Source organism: Manduca sexta, chromosome 12 (assembly GCF_014839805.1).
Source record: "Manduca sexta isolate Smith_Timp_Sample1 chromosome 12, JHU_Msex_v1.0, whole genome shotgun sequence".
NCBI lineage: Eukaryota > Metazoa > Arthropoda > Insecta > Lepidoptera > Sphingidae > Manduca > Manduca sexta.
In genome coordinates, this window is record NC_051126.1 from 8,492,925 (window position 1) to 8,517,379 (window position 24,455).

At 33.6% G+C, this 24,455-nt stretch overlaps 3 protein-coding genes across 5 annotated transcripts in view; 1 reads left to right on the forward strand and 2 right to left on the reverse strand.

Moving 5' to 3' along the window:
* Window positions 1-534: 534 nt before the first annotated feature.
* LOC119188507 (rho GDP-dissociation inhibitor 2-like) lies at window positions 535-3,130 on the reverse strand. Of its 2 annotated transcripts, none has more exons than XM_037438005.1 (3): window positions 2,898-3,130; window positions 2,046-2,242; window positions 535-643 (listed from the first exon to the last, which is right to left on the reverse strand). In XM_037438005.1, exons 2-3 carry the CDS (start codon window positions 2,233-2,235, stop codon window positions 570-572), a joined length of 264 nt encoding a protein of 87 aa, XP_037293902.1. In that variant the 5' UTR covers window positions 2,236-2,242; window positions 2,898-3,130; the 3' UTR covers window positions 535-569. The 2 variants fall into 2 exon arrangements, with proteins under 2 accessions (XP_037293902.1, XP_037293903.1); XM_037438006.1 differs by having other exon boundaries at window positions 537-643; window positions 2,789-2,902.
* A 3,906-nt stretch (window positions 3,131-7,036) lies between these two features.
* Window positions 7,037-7,892, forward strand: LOC119189101 (oxidoreductase-like domain-containing protein 1). The gene is made up of 3 exons (XM_037437923.1): window positions 7,037-7,111; window positions 7,184-7,312; window positions 7,701-7,892. Exons 1-3 carry the CDS (start codon window positions 7,106-7,108, stop codon window positions 7,890-7,892), a joined length of 327 nt encoding a protein of 108 aa, XP_037293820.1. The 5' UTR covers window positions 7,037-7,105.
* A 2,053-nt stretch (window positions 7,893-9,945) lies between these two features.
* The window catches only part of LOC115441557 (guanylate cyclase 32E), a 74,969-nt gene continuing 60,459 nt past the window's right edge, over window positions 9,946-24,455 (reverse strand). Inside the window, exons 10-19 of one of the 2 annotated variants that reach the window (XR_005112254.1) lie at window positions 20,214-20,405; window positions 18,631-18,808; window positions 17,839-17,979; window positions 15,270-15,393; window positions 14,953-15,021; window positions 14,486-14,645; window positions 13,508-13,710; window positions 12,922-12,997; window positions 12,482-12,756; window positions 9,946-10,245 (exon numbers count right to left, since the gene is read on the reverse strand). Coding sequence is in view for 1 of the 2 variants with exons in the window: in XM_037437990.1 (XP_037293887.1) it covers window positions 12,548-12,756; window positions 12,922-12,997; window positions 13,508-13,710; window positions 14,486-14,645; window positions 14,953-15,021; window positions 15,270-15,393; window positions 17,839-17,979; window positions 18,631-18,808; window positions 20,214-20,405 (1,352 nt within the window). In the remaining variant the exon portion in view is untranslated. Of the gene's footprint in view, window positions 12,757-12,921; window positions 12,998-13,507; window positions 13,711-14,485; window positions 14,646-14,952; window positions 15,022-15,269; window positions 15,394-17,838; window positions 17,980-18,630; window positions 18,809-20,213; window positions 20,406-24,455 lie in introns of both variants that reach the window. The other variant, XM_037437990.1, reaches the window with a different exon arrangement.

Here is a 24,455-nt window from a genome sequence, read left to right on the forward strand (position 1 = left end):
TTGGCACAGATTACTGATGTCTGATTGTAATTTTACCACAATAAAAGGCCAAGAATTTATTCAAAATTTTCCTATGTTTGCAATTTTTTCCTATTGTAGTATTTTGCTGTGGTTGCATACACACTTTTTACAAACTGTTCCAACTTTCACCCATGCAAAATATGGTAAACACGTTTATTGATTCCTCCCCGCGCACGTCAGACCAAAATTGCATACAATTTGAGTCTTTAAAAGGTAAGTAAAATTTAAAATTAAGTGCTTTCTTTTTATATTAATGACATTAAATGGCTATAGGATTCTATAGAAGCATGGAAGTCACAGTTTAGATTAAATTACTAAGACCAAGCGGCCACTATCCTGCATTTTGCAACACAATGAAGATTGACGAGCCACACTCCCATTTAACTAATGTTTAAATTGTAACTAGCGATTGCAGTCACAATGAAATCTCAGTACTATAGAAATATATTAAAAAATATATCCTTGTTCAGATCCTTAAACAATAATTTTCTGTAACTTTTAAATGGATATATTACCTGTTTTTGAGATCAGTGAGGTCCCCAGACAGATCAAGCTCGACGTCGTCGCGTCCAGTGACGCACAACGCAAAGCTTCACTATCACCTTGCGTTCATCACTTGGATCTGAGAAGAATTTATTGTAAACATTAAGAGAAGAATCACCTATACTGTTTGTTTAATAAGTAATGTGTTGATTACACTAAAACATGAACTGGTTTATAATCATTTATAAATGGCTAATACTTGCTACAAGCAAGTTGCTTACTGCCAACAAGAATGTCTCTTGTTTTAAACAATGTTTAAAAAAAGTACTCAAATATATTCTACCTTGCTAGTAAACAAGATTCAAATGATAAATGTCTAGGGATTCTCAAAAACCCGTCTACCATATACCTACATACCTTCTTCATGGTTATGTCTCAGTCTAGTTACTATTAAAAGATAAAGTAAATAGTCACCTTTTTCAGTTCAATATTGATACTAAATATATTATGTTTCTGAAGTATTTCAGGCTATTAAATACTGAATAAACATAATATTCTGTAACTGATCAATGTTATCGGCCCTATGAGTCAAAGTGTTTCACATCATGTCCTCACCAAGATAATGATGAACATTCATTTGTTTTCATTCAAACACACTTACGTGCTGCATTATCATTGTAATTTTTTTAAGAAATCACAGGCTATCTTTATATAATTAAGGATAAGTTTAGTCTGTAATATACTAATAATTTTATACACATATTCCATGAATATACCAAATGCAACCGATTAACTAATTAAAACTATAGTAATCATAACTATGAAAATCCAACAATCATCTAATTTTAAAATCTAACCACCTAAGTACATAGTTAAGTGATCATTTATTGGATGGAATTAGAAAAAGTATTGATTCAAACTAGCAATGCATATTATTTTAAAATAATTATTATAAAAAAAGAAATAAAGAGTTTTCTTGAATCAATGTTTCAATTAACATGTTTTTCCATATAAAGGCATTTTATTACCCATACATGCACATGTTTACTTGATGAATAAGCAATGTGTTTGTTATTATGTAGATAATTTCCATAACATAAAACAAATATAGAACTTTAGAATAATTTTAAATAATTATTATATTTGTTATTTAATGTACAAATATATTAATAAGTATTGTGATATTATTTAAACTCAGTAAAAAATCATGAAACTTATGTAACTCATATAGTTTAATAATACAAAAAGCGTGGAGGGCGAATTCAATGGGTGATGGGCAAGTAGATGATCAACTATTACAATTAGCTTAAATGTGATACATACTCCTTGTATAATAATAGGAAGATGAAAGAATAAGAAAATTTAAATGTTACATTAAGAGATGTAGACAACAAAATTATATTAAATTTAACTAACCATTCTTGCACTTGTAGCTTTCAAAATTCAAATTCAAGTTCCCATATCACAAATTGCATACCAGCAGTATGCCATCCACATTACAGAAAGCTTTCTTAATATAAACAAGTGTAACAAATTCTTACCAACAACAACAGTTCCTGCCTGCGCCTGCCCGAGCAATGCCTCTTTGTACTTTCTTAATGACTCATCTTCCTGATCCGCTGCAAGGATCTCCTCAATAGTCTTCTCCGGAGGAGGTTTGTATGACGACTTGATTTCTTCCTCCTCAGTATCTTCTTCAGGGGTGTGTGCTACTTCTGGATCACCAGACATGTTTTATCTGGAGTAGACAAGTTTCTCTAAATATAACTGAATTCAATTTACAAACACTTCACTGATACTTGTACATTAAATGTTTATACACGCAGGAAAAAGGCACTGAGATAAGATTTATATTAAAGTTCGTGCTTATCTCTGTATTGCCAGTGTACTAATAATACACTAAGCGAAACTGCGACTTGAGTGTACCACCGTACGCAATTGATATATAACAAGAAAATTACATATTCAATACATGCATTAAAAGACACTGCAATGATTCATACTATTCATAACCTATACTTTATTACGTGTATTACAACGGCTCAAGTCTAAACGACATAGATCAATAGTTTTACGTGACGTACGCCCTTTATCTCCTTATGTGATTTCAATTGGCGATAAATTCAAGTTTGTCGAAATTTGTCAGCAAGGACATACTTTAATACTTGTGAAAATATCTCGTCCGGATAATGGAACCGCCCAAAGATAATAAACTTGGAAGAGGACAAACACGTAATGGTTTTTATAGGTACTAAATATTCGTAAAACAAAACGTAATATTGACCTTTATAATTATATACCAGTAAGCAAGAAAAATTAGCGGCTTCGTCACTGCTGCTCAATAACGCCGGAGCATATCATCGAGACACTGCATACACAAAAAAATTACTTACGTTTTGACGACAAAGCGTTGATGGCTGATACAAAACGAAGAAATTACGAATACTTTAAACTAATTCTTACAGGTATTTGTGACGTACACCAAAATAAAGATAAAATTTCCAAAAAATTAACGATTTCTAAAATCTATAGATCAAAAATGACGGACAAAATGCTTCCGGGCGGTCATCGAACCCTAAAAAATAATTTATTCACAGATCGTCTATGATCATTCACGGCTGTATCGACTCCTTATTGTTTTTGATACAAAAGAAAGAGATAGACGTCTACGTTATGCGCAAAAAAACTATTTGTAATAGGTATCACTCGTATTACTGTCTGCAAATCTATACTAAAAAAAATTGTGAAACAGAACTGTTTTGCCTTAAAAGCAAAAATATTATTATATTATTAACGAGTTAATTAATTAAAAATATAGTGTCTAGATAGTTGATACTAAAATATCTACTTAACGAGCTATTTTAGAGAATATTGCGACTAGAGATAAGTCGTATTTAGAACATATTGTACTAGGTTAGATATTTTACGATACTAGGCAGTACATACCTGTTCCTATTTTGACAATACCTAATCTACCTTTCAATTTTCAAATATAGCACTATTTCTCCTTATGTTTAAATAAGTGGGGAAAAACTCTGAGGGAAAAACGAATGAAAAACAACGCTGAACAGATTGACTTGGAACTTGACAAGAACAATACATATAATTCATTTTTCACAGAATATCTTTCAAGCGAATCATTATATTATATTTTCGTGAAATTCTAAAAATCGTGTATTTTTTCTTTGGTCACATCCACTAAGTCGGCAACACTAGAAGCACTAAGCAGCGCACCAGTGTTGCCAGAAGGTTACATTTCTTACATTTTTCGTTACTTTGACCACCCTCGCGCAACATGTCAGTAATTTTTATATTTAAGGCAATTTTCGTAATTTTTGAGAACAACGAGATTTGTAATACAACATTTTTATTGTAAACAGTTTACGAACGCATTTCTATTCAACGCATCCAAATTGAACATGCCTAAAACTGGCGGGTTTAAAAAGTATTTCACTCCATATCACACTCAGAGATGGCTCGCCATGAGAATATGAAACGTATCTTGCATATATTAAAACTTGATTTTGCTTGAGTGTGCGCGCGCACATTTCCTACTTCGCGAGTTCCCGCGGTTTCGCAGTTACAAAAATGCTTGCCCAAAAACGCGTAAATTAAAAAAAACAATAATGTAACTTTTGCAGCAAAAATGTAACTTTTCAGGAAACGAAACGTAACTTACGACTCAAGGGCCCTGGCAACACTGCAGCGCACAGCGGCCCGGGTCCCAATGATTTATTCAAACGACTGTTCCTTCTTACATAAGAGCTAACATACACAAAAAAATAAATAAAATTACAGGAAATTATAAACAACAACGCCAGCAACAATATGTCAGCCTATATAATACATACCTACTGTAACGAATATAATATTATATTGGATAGCATATTATTACTTATATATATAGCAACTACCAATGGTTGTGGACAATAGGTGTGGCCAATATGTTGTTGGGAGATTTATTGTCACTCAGCAGATATTCGAGTATCTTTCAGTCTTTTAGCAGGGCCTAGTATTTACGTCCTCACGTCATCGTCACGTCATTTGGAATCATGTCACTTGATCGAGATATATATATTTTTTTCTTTCTCTTTATTTCTAATGTAACTGTAAGCGGCTTCGGTATGAAATACTCTTTAACTGTCTGTACCTGCGGCGGCGTCGTGTGACGGGTCGGCCGCTTCCCTACAATATGGTTGAGGAGGCCGATGGCTGGCACATGCGTCAAACTCTTGAACAGGTGCTGCTTGTATGGACTGTTCTGCCCATTTCGCTTACAATTTCTAATTGTTAGAGGTGCTAGGAGGAAATACTTATAAAGATAAAAGAGAAATTTCATGATTCCTGAGAGGGTTGTGCAGTCATATAAAAATTTAAATTAATTTATTCCTTATTTCACGAGCCTAGAAATGAACTGCTCTAAACTTTTTTTTCTCTTCTCACTTTATCATGTACTGTAGTCTTTATCCTAAACTGATTGAAAAGAGCAACACCAGAGTTTCTTGCCCGTTCTTCTCTGGTGAAAACTGCTTTCCAAACTGGTGGTAGAGTTAATATTGACAGAATCTAAATAATGTATAACATTTTACAGATTCAAATAAATCATATCATTTCATTTCATCGAAAAGTCAGCATACAGCGCATGTTCACTCACAATATTTTGGCCGAAGTGCAATGGAGGCCAGGGCCATAGTAAACGGAATTATATGCGAAAAATAGGCAAGTATTGCCTACTCATCATAATGCCGGCGCAATACAGAGACAAATATTTGAACAAACACTTTGCCACACATTTAAAACACATTTACAGACACTGACCAAATTTTAATTTTTATGTCTTTTACTTTTAGGTTTCCATAATATAATCGGTTCTCCTTCAAGCAACTCGATAACTTTGAACGCTTTGATGTGGAGTTGAAACCTCAGAACAATGACAATGCTTGTTCTTGTTCTGAGGGTTGAAAAACCGATACTGAATGCCAAATACGCAAACATTTGACACAAACTTTGCACAAATACGCAAGTACCCGTGCCAAACATGAGTTCAAACAAGTGTTCAAATATTTTCATAGAGTAAGTAATATACTACGTAAGAAGAGGCGGCACTTAGTACATTGAATTTGAGCTCACGCACACATACGTGAGCCCAGTAGAATTACATTTTGTACCAACATTACGCAGAAAAAATGATACGCAAGGCTGCCAACTTACTATAAATCTGCTCGTTTCTAGGAACGTTCCTTATTTAATCGATATTATCGATAATTTTGTATCGACAGCTTTATATCGATAAAAATTACTGACCATAAATCTTACACTGGAAAAATTATGATTGAATTTAGAATATTAAAAATAAAACGTCCACAATTTTTAATAATTCCCTTTATTTAATTAGAAAATACACAATATTATCACGTGAATTTCTTATGTATAAATTGTATAATGTTTAGGTCTCCTACTTAAAAATTCATAACACTCCAGTTTTCCGTTATTTATTTCCAATTTTATATGGAAATTGAAAAATTTTATACCTTACAGATATGATCTTTTTCCGTCTAATCAACAATTACTATGATACAATTATTGCAAGGGCAAATTCATAGATTTCACACGTGCCTTTTTGATTAAGTTACTAAGCATAGAATTGAAACTCCATAATCTAAAGTATTCTCTTCAACGACTACCTGAGGTTGTAAATTTGAATTAAATACACATCACTTTTATGTAATGTTTTAAATCATAATATAAATTTTCTGTTACCGGTGTAGATCAAGTGGATACTTAGCCATAAATATGTTTGACTTTGGGTACTTTTGTATGCCACAAACCTCACATTTTTATACACATTAATTCTTTTCCCCATTCTCGCACACAAAATCAATAAACTACACAAATGTAAACAGAATTAGAGTCAACATCTCGGAATAATAAGAATCACTATCTCGTAACACACACTACACAAATTCCTTCAAGAAGAAATATACACGAAACGGAAAAGCTAGCTCAACTCAACGTATTCGGCATAAAACATAACTTATTATTGAACATAATCGCAATAATACAATTTTTTTGCAAATAAACTTCAACAATGACAAATCTACCGTCAATAATGGCGACAAATTATCAACTATCATGGTAGCCAACATACTTTCAAAATTTATTGGATTATTATGTTGGTACAAGATGTTACGATGAGACGTCCTTTTGTCAACCAAAACTAAACTCTATGTAACAGCATTAAGATATATAATCATTCATCATTACACAAAATGTTCTAAGTGTCCACCCCCTGAATATTTTTGCTATGTGTGGCTTCGGCATAATAATATGATAAAAGAAAGATTAGAATGGACACCTGCGTTGCGGCAGGCCGATAGGCCTTCCTAGCCACTTAATGCTTGACATGGCAGCACGGTCTTTGACCTTAGGCGGTTCTCTGTGGAAATAATAAAAAAAATAAAAATAAACGTCAGTTCGTACTTTTGTAAACAAATAAAATTTGACTCAGTTATAAGTCTAGTTTATTGGTCTCTGGTTATAAGTTTTAGTTGTATCTAAATAAAGTGCCATTTGTTAAAAATGAAATAAAAATGCACAAATCATGTTTGTACGTAATTTTGTAATTACCTATGTTATAAAACTGTTATTGAAACTAAGTTATTAATTTTATTCTTTGCAGAAGACAAGGTACACATTCAATGCCATAAAAAGGCTGAATAGTTCTCAAATAAAACAATGTACTACTACCATACAATGTCAAAACACAGAAGACGAAAAAGAAAAAGAATTGGAGAGGATAGCCAAAGATGTAAGCTCTACAAATTATGTAATCTTCATGCAATTTTTTACGTTAATAAGTAATGAAAATTACTAAATAAGCTACATAGCATAAATTTACAGCTGATTACAAATTTTCAAGGATTTGTTTGCGTATAGATGTAAATAGAGGTTATTTTGTGTTGTATCACTCTATGTAAAATTGTAGTGGTTTATCTCCTATTTAACATAAATGATCAAGAAATTGTTAAATGCAGCAGCCATTAAAATACTGTGCCAGTCAAGTGATATAACATAGAAACTTTTATGAAATTAAAACAATGAGATAACTACACAATAGTCTCGACAGTAGTGAGTTGAATACCATAAGTATAGAACTAAATTTTTTCACAGCCTTTAAGTTTTCATTTTTTTTTTAGGCCTCCATAGACAACCCACCAACAGCATGCTGCCAATCGGGTTGTTCCAATTGCGTGTTTATAGTGTGGGCAGAAGCTCTAGCGAATAAAATGCAAAATGCTAATCCAGAGATAAGTGAAAAAATATTGAAAATGGTTGACGATCCATCTATGAAAGCATATTTAGAGATGGAACTAAGATTGCGGGACTGAGAAAANGACTCAGATGTTGAAAATTGACATTAAATGTTGAATAAGTGATATAAGAAATAGAATATTGCAATAATGATAGTTAGATTAGTTGATAATTATAAACAAATAATGTATTAATCTAATGTTAAAAACTCTATTTAGAAATATATATGTAATATAGAATGGCATATTAATTTATTATGAGATTGTAGAATTGAGTTCATTTTGTTCTAAAACTTATAGTATGTTAACTTGTGCACATAAAGCTAGGCTGGTGTTTTGCAGTATTTTCCCATTGTGGTCTTAGTAAATAGATGTATGTAAATAATTAAATCCTCCCAAATTGGTATAATATCCAAAACACCATTACATACAATTGTTTTATCACTGTGATAACATTTTACTATAACAATGCATTTTAATATGCTTAAAATAAAATGCATTTTACATGGTAACAGGGCATAATCAAAAGAAGGTGATTCGCCCTAAGCGTGCTGGTCCGGGTGCATGTCTTGTTTGCCATCCTGACAGGCTGCTACTGGAGCTATGACTTACAATATTTGCAGCGATTAGGCTGTAAACTTCTAGTATAATTTATTCCCACGACTGGTAGGAAGGGCTGCATTCTATTAGGCGTAAGGACAGCTCTACTATTTTTTTAGATATAGTGATTAATAAAAATAAAATAAAGTTATCCTCCACCAGACCGCAGTTACTACTGAAGTTACTTACCACCATTTTTTTGTTCCCCTGACCCTTTTAATAGTTCCGGCCTGCGTTTCGTGGTTCGATTGCTAGTTCGCTACGACTACGCGTATCCATCATCGTTAATGTCTCATCGCTAGTGATCGTTCTGAGCCGAGGTTCGTAACGCGTAAGTGGGTTGCCCTCGGCATGGTCGCATAATTTTCAGGAGTTGCGAGCGCCTAAAGCGCTCACTCAACAGTCCGGTGTGTTTGTATAAGCCGCCATTGCAGGTCGTGTAAGAAAAAGTAAAGACTGACCCCCTTATTTATAGACGTTATTTATCTAAGAACTGCTGTGATAACAAGTCCGTTTCTCAGCTTTGTTTATCAGACAGCTTGCTGTTTGTTGAGCTTTGTTTATCTGACCGCCAACTAGACACAAGTTGTATCTCAATATTAGCCAATCACAACGGCCCTATGTCTACGCACTGCGAAGGGTGCCATGCCGTCAGCACTGAGAAACAGACTTGTTATCACAGGTTTGCTCTGTCCTTAGATAAATTACATCTATGAATAAGGGGGTGAAAAATTTATATCGTCGTACACAAAAAGTCGAATAGAGACGTACGAGTGTAAAGGATTTTATATTTCATATTATTTTCTACTAATATTATGTCCAACCGATTTTAATAAAAGGTCCTTGAGACGTGTAGCACCCTTTTGCTAGTATACCCTATTTGCTAGTATGTAATGTTGAGTAGGACATACAAGAGGCGGTACATTTGTCCGGGACATGACGTCAAAATGTAAGAGTGGCTCAAAATTATATATTGTACTACTTCAAATTTTATGACGCAGCAGTCGCGTTACTTATTCTCCGTCTCAGGTAAACTGTAGGACGAGGACAGTGAGGTAGAGAACCGCATGCTACAAATTACAGTAGGACGTTATTTTACAATGGATATTACATTACTGCGTTTCGAGTCGCGAGCGAGAGGGAAATATTTTGAGGGTTATCATTACAAAATACTGTAAGATACGCATTGAAGCGCCGAGCCCCACTACGCCTCGCCTCATTTGAAGTAGGACGTTGTACCGGCTCAATGCTAAAAAGAGGCTACTCTTACAAACTCTTTTTTATGTCATGTCCTACCCAACTCTACTAGTATGTGGGGACAGATAGATGGCAATCAATAAAACTATAGCGCGCGACCGCAACGCCGCGCTGCAGTAAAACTGTCCTAAAACTGTAAATATAAAGTTCTAAATTCAAATAAACGGGTAAAAGTTACTAAAATTGTACTGTATTTTGTGATTGGTTATTAATTTTAATTCAATTAATATCAAGTATTGACAGGATGTTTATAAAAATAAAATACGCACTTAGTGTTTTATGTACAAAAACTTTATTTCATAGACAGTCAACAGCAATTTTTTGATCCACTCATAAACATCAAAGATATAAGTTTTGTAAATTGTCCATCTTTAGAACATTTAACAACAATAATTTTACAGATAAATATTATATAAAATACATATACATCAATTTAAATCTTACAAATAGACGGACATTATTTTATAATTTATAAATATAACATAGTTTAAGGTCGTTGATATATAAGTGTACAATTCCGTTGGTAAGTTTGTTAGCATTTTCTACTATTCGGGTAAGCCCGTCTTTTTAATTCCTGAAAGATATTTTTATCTAAGATTAATAGTTATACACCACTTACAGCAATATAACAACACATTGTAGTAATGTCCGCAAAATATAGTCTTATTTTCATTGTCTTTTATTCCATTGTAATCTACAATAATACCAATATTGAGCCAGTATTTCTACTATTTTTTTAGCTAGCTACATGGCCACGTTGAACTTTTTAATTTAAATATTTACACGAATTACACTTATTGAATCTCTACAAAATTACCAGCGTAAAAACATAGTACATTATTATATAAGTAGATAAAATGGACATGCATGTATTATTTTAATAAAAAATCTAATATTGAGATCAATGACTAGAATTGTTCGGACATTCTTTTTCTTAATATTTAGAAAGTTAGCCTATATCTGAACTGACATCGTATACGCGAACACATAGCTACTTACAATAAACCCATAATATGATATATATTTACATACGCATGCTCGAAATGATTAACTTGTAACTCTCCAAGAAATCCTTCGCTTCATTTTTTAATCACAACATTTAAAAATTATACGCTACACATTTTGCAATCGTAATCTACTTTTAGCCCGAGCACGAATTTACGCGCTATGTATGGTTAAAGTAATAGTTTTGACAAAATATTTTTTTTTATGGAAATTTGACCAGCGTCCCATAAACGTATTTGGAACTGTAAACTTCGAATAGTAACCGCTATTTAAATAAACGATCCCAATAGATTTTTCCATCTATCCCAAAAATCGACCAATCAGGACAAAGTTTGTTTTGACATCCTTACAAATGATTTATATTGGTTGGTTCATTCTCGAAATCAGAATTAAGATTAAGATCGTTTATCGGAATGCGTTGTATATCACGCCTAACGAAATTGGCATAATGTACCACAAACTTGAAATGTACTTATAAGAATCGGCAGTACGAATTTGTTATTTTCTTTTACGTATACACGTTAACTTACTGGATACGAATACTAGATATACGATAATGCGTAAAACCTACTATTAGGCCATAAATCCAAATCCAAAAACAATAGGATTCAGTATATAGATACGACCTAATATACTTCCATTAAAGCTCATACCATCAAATTTCAAATATCTAATATTAATATCATTATTATTAGTAAATTTTCCAAATCAATACATTCATCGTTAATGTTTCAAGTAAATGTAAAAAAAATGACTAGGATATTTCAAAATACGGAAATACTACTCACAAGCATCATAATTCATACTGAAACTATAAAAAATATAGATAATTATTGGTTTACTATAAAATATTACCCATATCTATTTTATTTCGTTTCTTGAGAGATTTTATTCTCGATAAAACATTAATTTAAATGTCTATTTACATACAGTGTTTTTAAATGTCAATAAATACACAACACAACTTTTGTTCTTACACAACTTTGTTGTATACACATATTCAAATGTCTCTCATTTATGCTCTCTGTGAAATGAACCATTATCGGTTATGCATTATTCGAAAACTTTCCTTAACTGTAATTTCTCAATAACATTGTGTCTGAGTCAATCGAGCACGGATAGCGGATAGCTTAATGATTGAAAGATAAAAGCTATAAAATTGTATTAATTATACCAGTACAAATTCGTAAACTTCTTTTACAATTATTTTTTTATGCAATACAATTATCCGTCGAAAAGTTACACACATATTATGTTATTCTCTAAAAAGGGGCTCTATAAATTAACAAATTAACGTTTGCAATTTATATGCCAGAAATATTTATTTCGTTTTAATAATTCTTACATTTACGTAACATGCCCTCGCAGATATCCAATGAGACTTCGAAGTTGCTGCCTAAAGCAAATATGTATCACTAACGACTTCGCAACAAATCTGGAATTCCAAGGAATCCAATATATTCTTGATAAATATTAATCACCGCTTGGGAGAAGGTGAATATAAGTTATATTTGGCCGCTTATCCTTAATCAAAGGACACATTCACAGTTTAATAATACGCCTTACAACCAAGTTCCTTCGTAATCAACTCGTAATTTTCCATACCTAGCTACCTTCGTCCTTACATTATCATGGACAACTATTTCATCGTTCTCAACTATCACGTTATTTATCCTATAGTCGCTGTCATATTTACAAATCCTAACCTTATACCGTATTCTATCTGCACCATTGTTAATATCATGATCTGTTATATTAGTCTTCACAATTTTACGATTACGTATTTTATTCGTACTTTTACTAACCTCTTGTATTTCGGTATCATTTTTCACCCAAAATAGTGAATTGTAGCTGTCTGTGAGGGGTTAATATCATTCCTCGCAGAAGGATACTACTGGGGCCGAGTGATGGTCCCTTGGAGGTACGAAGCACGCGCAAGCCGGAGGTCCGGGAGACGAGAGTGCTGATCCAAAACTTACTGAGCCACAGGACAGCCGCGCCCTGTCTCGAATGTTGAGGATGGAACGTTCCGGAGGGCGCCAGGGCTCGTTTTCAAGTTCGATGCTGTCTAATCCCGGCTCTGTGAATAAAAATAAGTGAATATAAGTAATAATAATAAATCGAATTATATATCACAGACTGCTGTGGTCATGTTTTTAAAATCATCCAGGCATTGATTACATTTTTAGACTATTGTCCAAGTTTGTTGTAAGATATTTATGGGTAAAGTAACTAAAATACTTACGATATCTGGAAAATGAATTTCGTCTTCTTTCGTGATCCTCTCCAACTAACCACCATGTTTTCATTTCACCTTTGCCCTGTAGAAAAATAAACAAGTATAATTAATTGTAACTGCTGAAGAGATGATAATATTATAATAGTAGAGACGGAGCGAGGCAAATATTGAATCTGCATTCTGTAAATTACAATATACCTAATAGACACTAGGCAATGCCGTCCTTATGTATCTACTCTGACGATCTTTCCCACTAGTATTCGAAATTATTCCAACATCGAACTGCTCGTGTTACACTTTCGTTGCATGGTGACTAAGATCGATAATGTCCGATAGACGTATTTACACGCCAAAGTAAAGCTCGGACTCAATAGTAAAAGTAACATTCAAAGTTATCTCTTTTGAAGAGAAGCTTCGGTGATGATTTCCTAGTAGTTTCATTACCATTCGTTATCTTAAATTAGTTAGGTGCTTCTGTCGTTTACCTTTAATATTATACTCACTTCCTAAAATTATTCGTAATAAATAAACTACAAACTTTATTCCCTATTTCGATTCTCGGAACGTATATTTTTGGATGTCACAATCTTACTTTTATATTAACAATGCCCCTCTCTCTAAAGTGATATCCGCCATGTTTCTTCAACAGCAGGTATGTGTCGTTGCTGACGTGAATCTTCTGCGGTTCCCCGCTAGATTCCATCCTAGCTGCAGTGTTTACGGTGTCTCCGAACAGGCAGTATCGGGGCATCTTGACACCCACCACACCAGCCGCGCATTGCCCGCTGTGGATACCTAATTATACAAAATACTAATTGTAAAATAAAATCCTCCCTTGGTAGCTTTACAGTGCAACTATTGACTATAGTGGAAAACTTACGTTGTTAAAATGCGTTGTTTTAAATATGAAAAAAAAAACAACACTTTAACTACTTTTCCATCCTACCATAGGCGCCGAGAGGGGTCTGCAAGTAGGTGCACGTGCACCACCCGCCCAGAAATAAATCACAAAAAATATAAGTCACTAAACAAATCTGTAGCAATAGGAACTATCGACCACAGAGGTTTTTAATGATAAAGCATATTTTGTAAAAACCCGCGCAATTTAAATTTGAAAGAAAAGAGTCTTAAAGATATTATGTAGTTTAGTGCGTAGGTGCAGATGCAGCACCCTAAAACTAATCTTGGCGGCGCCCATGCATACTACCCTCCAAATATGATACCCACATATTTGTAGCCTATCCACATCGAACATTGTCCGAATAAGATGCTCTACGTAAAGGAATTCTAGTAATTCGCCAAGCCTAATTCGCTAATATGTTCACAATTGTCTTTAATTGTGTTGTCTACCAGTGGCGAAGCGTCCATACAACCCCATTCCTACCGGCTTCCTGTTTAAGTTTATTTACGTTTGTCTTAGTTTTTGTTTTCTGTTAAATTGGCGTAGACATGTTAACTAAGGCAATTTTTTTGCCTCGGGTTACCTTTTGAAAAATTTCACCCTTCGCCACTGTTGTCTACTTAAAATTGCATCTATACACCTATCTCTGTAGTAAAGTATTTCCCATACCTATCCTGATATGGAGTCGTGAAGCAGGCATGTGCCGCATCGGTATCTTGGGCACCGAGTCAAGCACGTGCAAGGCTAACGAGGCCACCTCAGCTGCATGCCTCGCACATCGTTCTGGCAGTCCGCCCACAACCATATACGCGTCGCCAATTGTTTCCACCTAAGATAATAAATCAATTTCATTTGAAAGATTAGATGGGTTATTTTCAAGAGAAGATATTAAGTCAGATAGCTAAATCTAAAAGTTTTCTGTGTCACTAATTGTATTTAATAGATGACTTATTTGTTAGTTTTGGATCCAAGTTAGTACCTGTTTTCAAGTGTTGAGACTATTTTATCAAGCTGGGATAATAATTGCCCAACAATGTAATGTTCTAATACAAATTAAAATTTTCGCGTCAACATAAGAAATCTTATGGTACTTTTAAATTTCAATATACTATAATATACTTATACATAAGTTTTACCTTATAAACGTTGTAGTACGATATTATAGCGTCACAACAGGTGTACAAGTCGTTCAAGATTTCCACTATCTGCAAACATAAAATTAAACAATTCAAACTGCCTACTTTAAATTAATTTATTTCCGAACAAACAGGCTTAATTTACAAGACGAATTAAACTTGGCGTCTAGTCGGGCTCACAGCTGTCCATAATTGCTATTAATTTATTACAATACCATCATTTCGATTATATGCCTCTAAGTTACGAACAAGCAATTTGCTGTGTTTAATTAAATCGCCTAAAACATATTGCATCTATAGTTAGGTATATTTATTACCTGCATTGGTGTGTTTGTGGCAGCAAGCTTAGTGAAGCCAACTATATCACTAAAATAAATTGTGACGCAGTCATAACTTTCTGCTTGGAACCTTTCTCCTCTTTTGAGGGCTTCAGCGACAGTCCTGAAGAAACGTTAAAACATATTACCTAGTTTTTATTTTTAAAGCCTGCGAGGTTAGGTTGTGATGTAACAAGAGTTATTTATTTTTGCCATAAATCTCTCCTACAAGCCGAAGCCAAAGTTCGGCCACGGCCCGTCTCAACGGAGATCAGTCTGTACCGCAGTAGATATAATGCAAAAGTGAGCTCAATACACGGATGCACTTGCTGTTTCTTCACTTTCATAGTCTGATGAGATGGCAATCCGATATGACAAAACACGACATAAAAAACCAATCAGTTATTATTGACCCGACCTAGGAGTCAAACCCAGGCCCTCTACGTTATAGTCGTAATCGTATCGCGTACGCATTACAACTACCCCACCGACGCAGTTAAACGTATTTGATGTTTGCCATAATCATATGGTGACTAGGCTATTTGCATAACTGTACGATAAAAAATGGATAATGATGCTTTTATATCTCACTCCAATGTAAGCCTCACGCACCCCACTTTTTCTACTACGTTGCAGAAGGAATCTATCTTACTTTTAACGACAAGCGACCTGTCAGATTTCAACTCGTCTAGATTCTATATAAGAAAACCATCTTAGATAACGCAACTGGCATACGAATCCAGGACCTAGGATAAGACGATAAATGACGTTAATGACTATTTTAAATTGGGTATATTTTCGTTCCTTTAATCTGATTATTTAGGTACCTATACAATTAAGAATGACAAAAGAATTAAATTCATACAACGATAACACTATGATTCATGTAGGTAGTACATCAAATCATCTAACTGTCGATGAAGCTACCCTGACCCGCTAAGGTTGAATGTAATCGAAGGATGACAGATGAGAAAGCAGTCGCTGTAACAGGTAGGTAAATTCCAATCCAAGAAAACAAGCATGTTTCGAACAACGAAAACGATTCGTTCCTAGAATCTGCTTCAGTCACAGGCTTAGAGCCGTAACTAATAAACGCTGTATACGTCTGTTGTTTTTTTACAACACGACGGTAAATGACGGTAAATAACTTAGACATAGCAACACAAAACACTAAACTATTACAGATTTTACAACTAAGTTTAAGTATATATTATGCTCCTAATAAACCTATGTTCCGCCATTATCCCGTTCTAATGCAACGAGCATAATATTTTTTTTTTTTTATAAATGTTATATAAGTAGAAGCAATAATTTAGTTTAGTTTTTACAAGCCACCGCTCGTTTTACGTTAACCCCAGTTGAAAGAGACAACTGACTAAGTACCTAATACTGAACCAATGACGCGATAAAATTTATTAGTTCGTGGATGTATAGTTTGCATTATGAATAATATATGAATTGAGTCTAGCTGTTTATACCTCAGAGTTTATACTCATAATAATTAAAAACGTATCTTATAAGTACTATATTTTGAATTCCAAATTCGAGAAATGGGCGTGTCATAAGTTTAAGCTTTGCATCTGTGTATCTGTCGGTATATAGGTAATTATAGTAAAATCAAAGAGCTAAACACATTTTATTTATTTTGAGTAGTTTCTTGTGTAAATACGTACATAACCAATTTCTATTATTAGATTGATTCTTCCATATTTACTCTGGGATTCTAGTATTTTACTCTCATTTATCATCTTTTTTTGAATAATTTTCGATATACAATGGGTGTAAAGTCTTAAATACAATTCACGCATTAAACCAAATGTTCGTGTAATAAAAATGTATTATTTAAGTTTTGATATACATGAAAGTACTTAGCGGCTTGTTAAATGTTTTTATATGAAGTTATTTAGTATGAAGTAAGTGTTTAACCTAGTCTTTACAGATAGATATTTGTTTGTTTAATTCATTATCGCCTAACAACTGTATATTACTATTGTAAGTTACTATCAACTTGTATATTACTATCAACTTTGGTAAATTTTATAACTTTGTTATCCTACGTCATCTTTTGTGTACTAAAATATTTTCTTAACTTCTTACTTTGTGGTTTCAGTTAAGATAGTTTGGAGTCTTTAAGTACTACATGCCATATCAATATTTTAAAGGTAGCTTGAACAAGTTACAGTTCAGCCAACCACAAATGATGTGTATATGTAATTATTTGCACTCAATGTAGTGTGAAATTCCTAGAGAGAGCCACAAGTCGTTGAAAGCTTTCACCATTTTCAAGATTGTAATTCTTCGTAGCTTCTATTATGACACCTGTTTTTTTTTGTTTGTATTGATAAAGATTTAGAAGTGCGGTATAAATGATATCTCCAACCTGACTTAACGACCATGGTGACGCAACATTACTATACAGGTATTTGAAATTGTGTTAAATATTTAAATAAATCTTTTGAATATGCAGTTTACTAACAATAAGAGTCCATAAACTATACTTTCAGTAATTCGCCATTATGTTTAATCCGATACGTTGGCAATTATATGAACAGATAGTATAGGAACTTACCTTGGAAGCATTCTATTTAGCAGTTCATCAGTCCTTCTCTTCTCCTGCATAAGTTGTTCTGTCTTGGCGGCTACAAGTACCTCAAGATTCATTGCGTATTTTTCCATCATCGCTAACATGTTGTCGAATATGTTAGTTTTCCTACAATTACATAAGAGATATCGGAATTTTATCTCAAAAGGTTGGCTCAATTAGTTCTGTGGTTTGTGTAACGACATCTCGGAATAAGCTCAGCGGAGATAACCTGTCGATACCATTTATTAAGTGGCAATCAGAAACACAAGGGACTTCTAACCTCCGATATTAAACTGACCATATTTCTCATCGAATATTTTCGATTTGTATTGCGCAATACCAACTTCTAGGTTTCTGCCTCATAAAAGTTTATAATTATTTTCTGAATCATAATGCTTTGTTCTACGAAGGCTGTTTCCGCCGATAACGATTATGAATATATACATAACATACGTATCTATACATAAATAAATGTCTTCGGCATTTGTAAACAAGTGGCAAATTTACTGTCTTAAAGTTAATTTAAATATAAATCAATATAATATAATGTAACAAGGTAATTTGTAGTTATTTTATATTGTTTTTTTTTTTGTATGCTCGAAAATTTAGGTACATTTGCTTTAGTATTAACTCTACCATATCTCTACTCTATCAAAAAGTATATAAAAATTTTTACGTCGTTCCAAAATTACATATTTTTAAAAATTTCTGCACACTTAACGTTTTCGGCCATGTACCGTTTTCGAAATTACATATTCAATATAAAAATCAACTCACATTCCAGCGTGCATCTGCTTTAGTCTCAGCTTGGCGATTCTCACGTCAGGTCTACGTTCAGGTCTCTCGCTGAGACATAACTTCAGCACTTCGAGCACAGCGGGATGCGCTTTCACATTAGTCAATGGCGGTCTGAACAGAACACCGCCTATCGGATGGCGGACGCGGCCGATGATCTCTGTTACGTAAATATGTAATGGATTGTAAGACACCATAGTATAAAGGAAATATTTTTGTATCGAATATAATTTCTTGTTTAATACTGACTGCCGAGACGAATATCCACAGGTTTATAAGGACACACACCTCTGAGTTGTCTATAATTATTTGTGTATTCTTTGAGAATTATCGCTTGCTTTAATGGTGAAGGACAACATCGTGACGACACCTGCATACCTGAGAAGTTCTTTATTGGAATTGTGAGGGTGTGTGAAGTCTACCAATCCACACTAACGTGGTGAACTAAGGCCTAATCCCTCCCTGTAATAGAAGAGGCCCCTACCCACTACCCAGCAGTGGGCAGTATATAATACAGGCAGTATATAACTTTTAATATTTAATTAACACACCACAATTTTTGATAGGGAATTGTGTGTTATATATCAACATTATTAAATAAAATTAATTTTATAGGGTCGCCATGGCCGCGAGGTAATATACATAATAACAGGTCCGGCAAGATTTTAGGTGTGTTTTTGGCACGATTTAGACGCTACTGGATCCTCAAAAGTTGACAGAGGAGACAGCAGATCGTAATAAAACAAATAAGCAACACATTAAACAGCCTTAAAAACCAAAAATAGTTTAACTTAACAGGTATGTATACTGGTTACCAATTTTGGAGTCGGTGACAAATTTATTTAACTAGCTTACCTAGCATTTTTAATTAACAAATTATGTACCTACGCGAACGCCCTTGCGCCCTTTATTTATTTATTAGGTCTTTAATCAATCAAACACTGTTTGACTAAAATATATAAAGAACTAGAGAAACTAAGTTTAAGTACTTGATTGTTAAAAAGTATACGCAGCACTCACTGTTAATTAAAATTAAGCATTTACTGGCGAAGATTTGTAATTAGCCTAAGACTATATCTTGTGTTTAACCCTACTGATATAATTTATCTGTATATCTTCCTAAAATAAATAAAATAAAATAATAATACTTACAAAATATGAATTACTACTTCATTTTTTTTAACATTTTTTTTATGTAATTTAAAAATAACGGCATTTTTTGCAATATTTGATTAATCCCTTTTCACTTTGAACCAGAACGTAGCGATTGAAATCCTTTATTCGACGTTGGCGTTTAGGAGCCACTATTAAATAGATGGTACGACATAATCCAACACAATATATAGGTGAGGATTCGTGTCGAGTTATAACAAAGCACACACGAACTAAATATGTCATTAAATACACGAACAAATATGCAATTTAATTATGGCACAGCACTTAAAAAACATTTAATGCGCATATTGCTTACGTTTTAATATTTTTTTAATAACCCGTATATAAAGTTGATTTGAGTCTATTTTGAGAGTCGTTGTTTTTAATTTTTTTTAAATAGAAAACTTTACCAGCGTTAGTCAAATTCGTATCGCCCCACGGTCCATTCCTTCCCAATATTTCGTACAATATAATCCCGAAGGAATACATATCGCCTTTCTGGGAACCTCTTGTAGGTGGGTTAGGGTCGCGGAGTAATTCGGGGGCTCGCCACAGCATACGTCTTTCCATGCGAAGAGCATCTTCTGCGTCGGTGCATCCATCTGGAACAAAATACATTAACTCACTTCTATGGTTATCACGTATGCTACGGCTATTACCGCAGTTCCACAAACGGCCCATGACTACGACCACTTTGACAAAAGTGCACAAATACGAAGAACACGAATGATGTACCTACATACCATATACATATATACCTATGGGCACAGGTCTCGACTGCCGTGAACATTCTATTCCCTAAACAAGATAAATGAACAGTATATACTAAATCCATTCCATGTGGAAATATCATATTTCCGGAATTAAAATATTTTGCATATATATATATTTATTCAAATGCATTATATGCCAATCCATTGCAAAATAAAACTGCTGAATTTAGCCAATATGATAATCTTTATACGGTCCAAAATTATTCACTAGTGGCGAATCATTACAGTTAATTTCCGAATAAAGAATTACTGGATACGTAGAAGGAACATGGACTGAGTAACTTCAAATTGCTTACACGGTTACACCTAAATATTGGGTCATCTGTCGCTATCGGTCCGTGTCCTGTAGCTACGTAATATATGCAATGCGTGACGAAATTTTAATAATTAAAATAAAATAAACAGAAAGTCGAGCCGACAAAATGACAGTTGCTTTTGTTTGTATTTTAATTGTTTGCTATTTTCTTCTGCTGATTTTCATTGACAGTTGTTCAGCTATGATAAACCTATTTTATGTTAAAGCGAAGCGTAAGTAATTGAAGGCGAATTGTGTTGAAAGCCGATACATAATGTCACTCCAATACATAATAATGTTATATCACATTCAATATCAACATCAGCAGGTACAACAGAGAATTGCTAATATACCTATAGTAGAGAACAGGCCAGCATATTTATGTCGCTTAGCGAGCAATAATCTTTTACCGTCATTGGTAAACTATCTAGACGCCACCGTGTAGACACTTTGACTTTTACCATTGTGATATGTGTGCATTTATAATTTCGCCGCCAGAACTTCAGAGGCTCTCAAGTAGCAGTCCATGTATGTGCTATGTCAGATTTCTGAACCAACGCTGTTGTGTTGGACACATCATTACGTGTGCGACCTTAGATGTGCGGCGATAGGTGGATTATGTCCTCATTTCTTTGTTCCGTGATTATGTCAAAGGCAATGTTGCAACCCCAATTGGAATTGGTCTCCCGTTCATTCCATGTAGACATAGTTAATCCAGGGCTTTGTGTGCAATAATAGTAATCTATTGATAGATGAACACTAACTTCTATTAAAGCTATCACAGGATGTCAGCATAAGCATGAGATAAAGAGATCATTCGATAAATAATAATCTGTTGATTTATATAAACGTATATTTATTTATTCCTCTTTTTAAAACGAAGATACAGGAATAAAGAATAAAAGAACTTGAAAAATTATTGATGAATCGATACTTAAGCAATGTAAATTGTAAGTAATTCCTTATCGAATTATTGTTTGACAATTTAGTCCTCAAACAAAAGTAATTTGTATTAAATTGTTTGCCTGAATAATTCGCTATTCAAGTTTTCTGGACGAAGAAGAGTCTTGATGTACTCCGAAGTTCTTAGAGCTACAGACTTGACCTACCCGATGCTCTTGAAAAGTTTACAAGGGCACCCTGATGAAGGCATAAAGTATTTATTAACACAATACGATTTTCTGCAGCGGCTAGGCAACTCCTAGAATAAAATGAAAAATAATCTTAACGAACGCGCTTTGGTACTTTAACACTGTCCTGGGGACGTTTTTTGACGGGTGGCAGTCGACAAGGAGGTATACAAGCCTAAAATAAACGTATGAATCATGACTGGAGAGAATTCAGGCGCAGGACCAACGGCTTTAATTGCTTTCCGAGGCGCGGGGGTATCACACCGGCAACTTCTTGACTCCGAGCTGCCACTGATTAATTTTAAAGACGTATAAACGCAGCCAGATTTTTTTTTGCCAGAATCGCATATCTGCCGTAGGTCTTGAGCACGACAGTGATATTCATATCGCGTACAAATCACGACATCGTTACCGAGGCAGTCAGAACTGTATGCATTAACTGTGAACTGTATACAACTAAATTAAATACTTAACATATTTGTGTTAATGTTATCATTGAAGAATATGAAGACTTTTGTTAGAACGAAATACAAAAACTTGTAAGGTAGCAGGATAACAAAATTTAAAAAATATGTGCATAAAGTGTAAAAAGAGAAAATGATTTCACTAAAGGAATGAAAAGCAATAAAAGTCGGGTAGGTCACGGTCTGTTACACAGAGAGAAGCAGTCGTGTCGTAAAGTTCCAGTTGGTAATAAGAATATAAAGTGCACAAAAGATTGTGCGTTAAGGTGGAAGTGGGACAAATTTAATTTATATCTATCGGAATACGTGTAGGTACGATTAAAAGGCTGCACTCTTCGAAACGTCGGGAGAAAAATATAATATAAAAACCGGGTTAAATCCGAAAAATAGTTTTATTCAAATGTCTTCTACTATCATCAATCTTGTTTAAGGTTTGTGCATTATCGTAAAGACAAGTTCGTGGGTTTCATTACGTTACTAATATACGCAGACGCCGCCCTGATCTATAAATTAAATGTTTTTATTTCTACTACCTAGGATTTTAAGTACTTACTATTCGCTTCCCTAGACATAATTCAGACTTGTTTGGATGAAGTTGTATCCATTCTGTAAACGTGTATAATTTAGCTTAACAAATAGTTCATTGTTTCTATGAATTTTAATGTGTTGTAGAACTTTGTAAACAACACTTATAACCTACTGAGAAGCGAGGCTGCTAAAATTTCAATACCTATCGAGTTTTACGAATGTTAACTTTTTAACATTGTTGGGACTCAACATAAATATTTTATTAGATGGGTATCATCATCAAAACAAATTTTCAATTTAAACTTTAATTTATTAAATATTGTTTTAAACAAATATTGATAATGCAATTCAATGGATGTATATAAAAATAAATATGTGTGTTTGTATGTTCTCTGTGGGCTTCAAAATGGCTGAAGTGATTTTAATGATTTTTAGGTAACCTTCAAAATTAGCCTAGCGAGTGATCTTATAAAGCTTGGTTACGATCGAACCAACAATTTGTTTTGGCAATTTAGAATAACCTGCGTCACATTCCGTCCCTGTCCACCCACCAAAAAACATCTGGCTTTGGATAATTAATAAGTGCTGCCCGTGTGAAGCCGTGCGTGTCCATAGTCCTTTATATTTCATAATACTTACGACTGCCTGGCCACTCATGATCATAAGTGAAAGTTTTTTAATTTATTTATTGATTATTTAATAACCTGAGAAAAATCATTGCATGTAATGTAATCGCCAAATCTGTCCATATTTGGTTCCTTCATACTGTTATGGAAAGTTGAAAATTTATAAGTATTTATTCCTTGTAATTATTTATGATGAAATATTATTTTTCCGTGTGCGAATATTGAAAAAAAAATGTGCCTATTTTAGCATGTTGTGGACAGGAAAAAATTAAATGTACGTTGGCAAAGAATACCTACAACTATGGTTGCCTATACTTCTTCGGTCAAATATAGTATTTTTCAAAATAAGCTCTAAAATAAGTACACTTAAAAATTATAGTATTTTATGGAAAAAGCAAAAATTCAGTGTTAATCATATTTATTTCTATAAAAATTATTAAGAGTGACGTGTTAGGATACACGCTAACTCATAAGTTATAAGTGAATGTAAATGCGCATGCATATATTTTAAAAATGATAATTTGTTTATTAGGATATGGTGTTGAAAATATAGTATTTTTGTTTACTATAGGAATATTTTTTTCAACAATTGGCAACCCTACAACACAGACGACCTAATAATAATACTTTTGTTCAGAACTGTGAGTTTCAACAACACAATATAGAAAAGTAGTTTAAGTAAGTTAGTTGTTTACATTTTATTTTTGCGCTCTCTAAAGATTATGGACTTAATTTTAGCGCCCATTTCATTTTGCTTTTAGGATGAAGCGAGATGTCTATTATAATAAAAGAGCAAAGATATCAAGTGACATCGCTGGACTAACATTTTTCCAAGA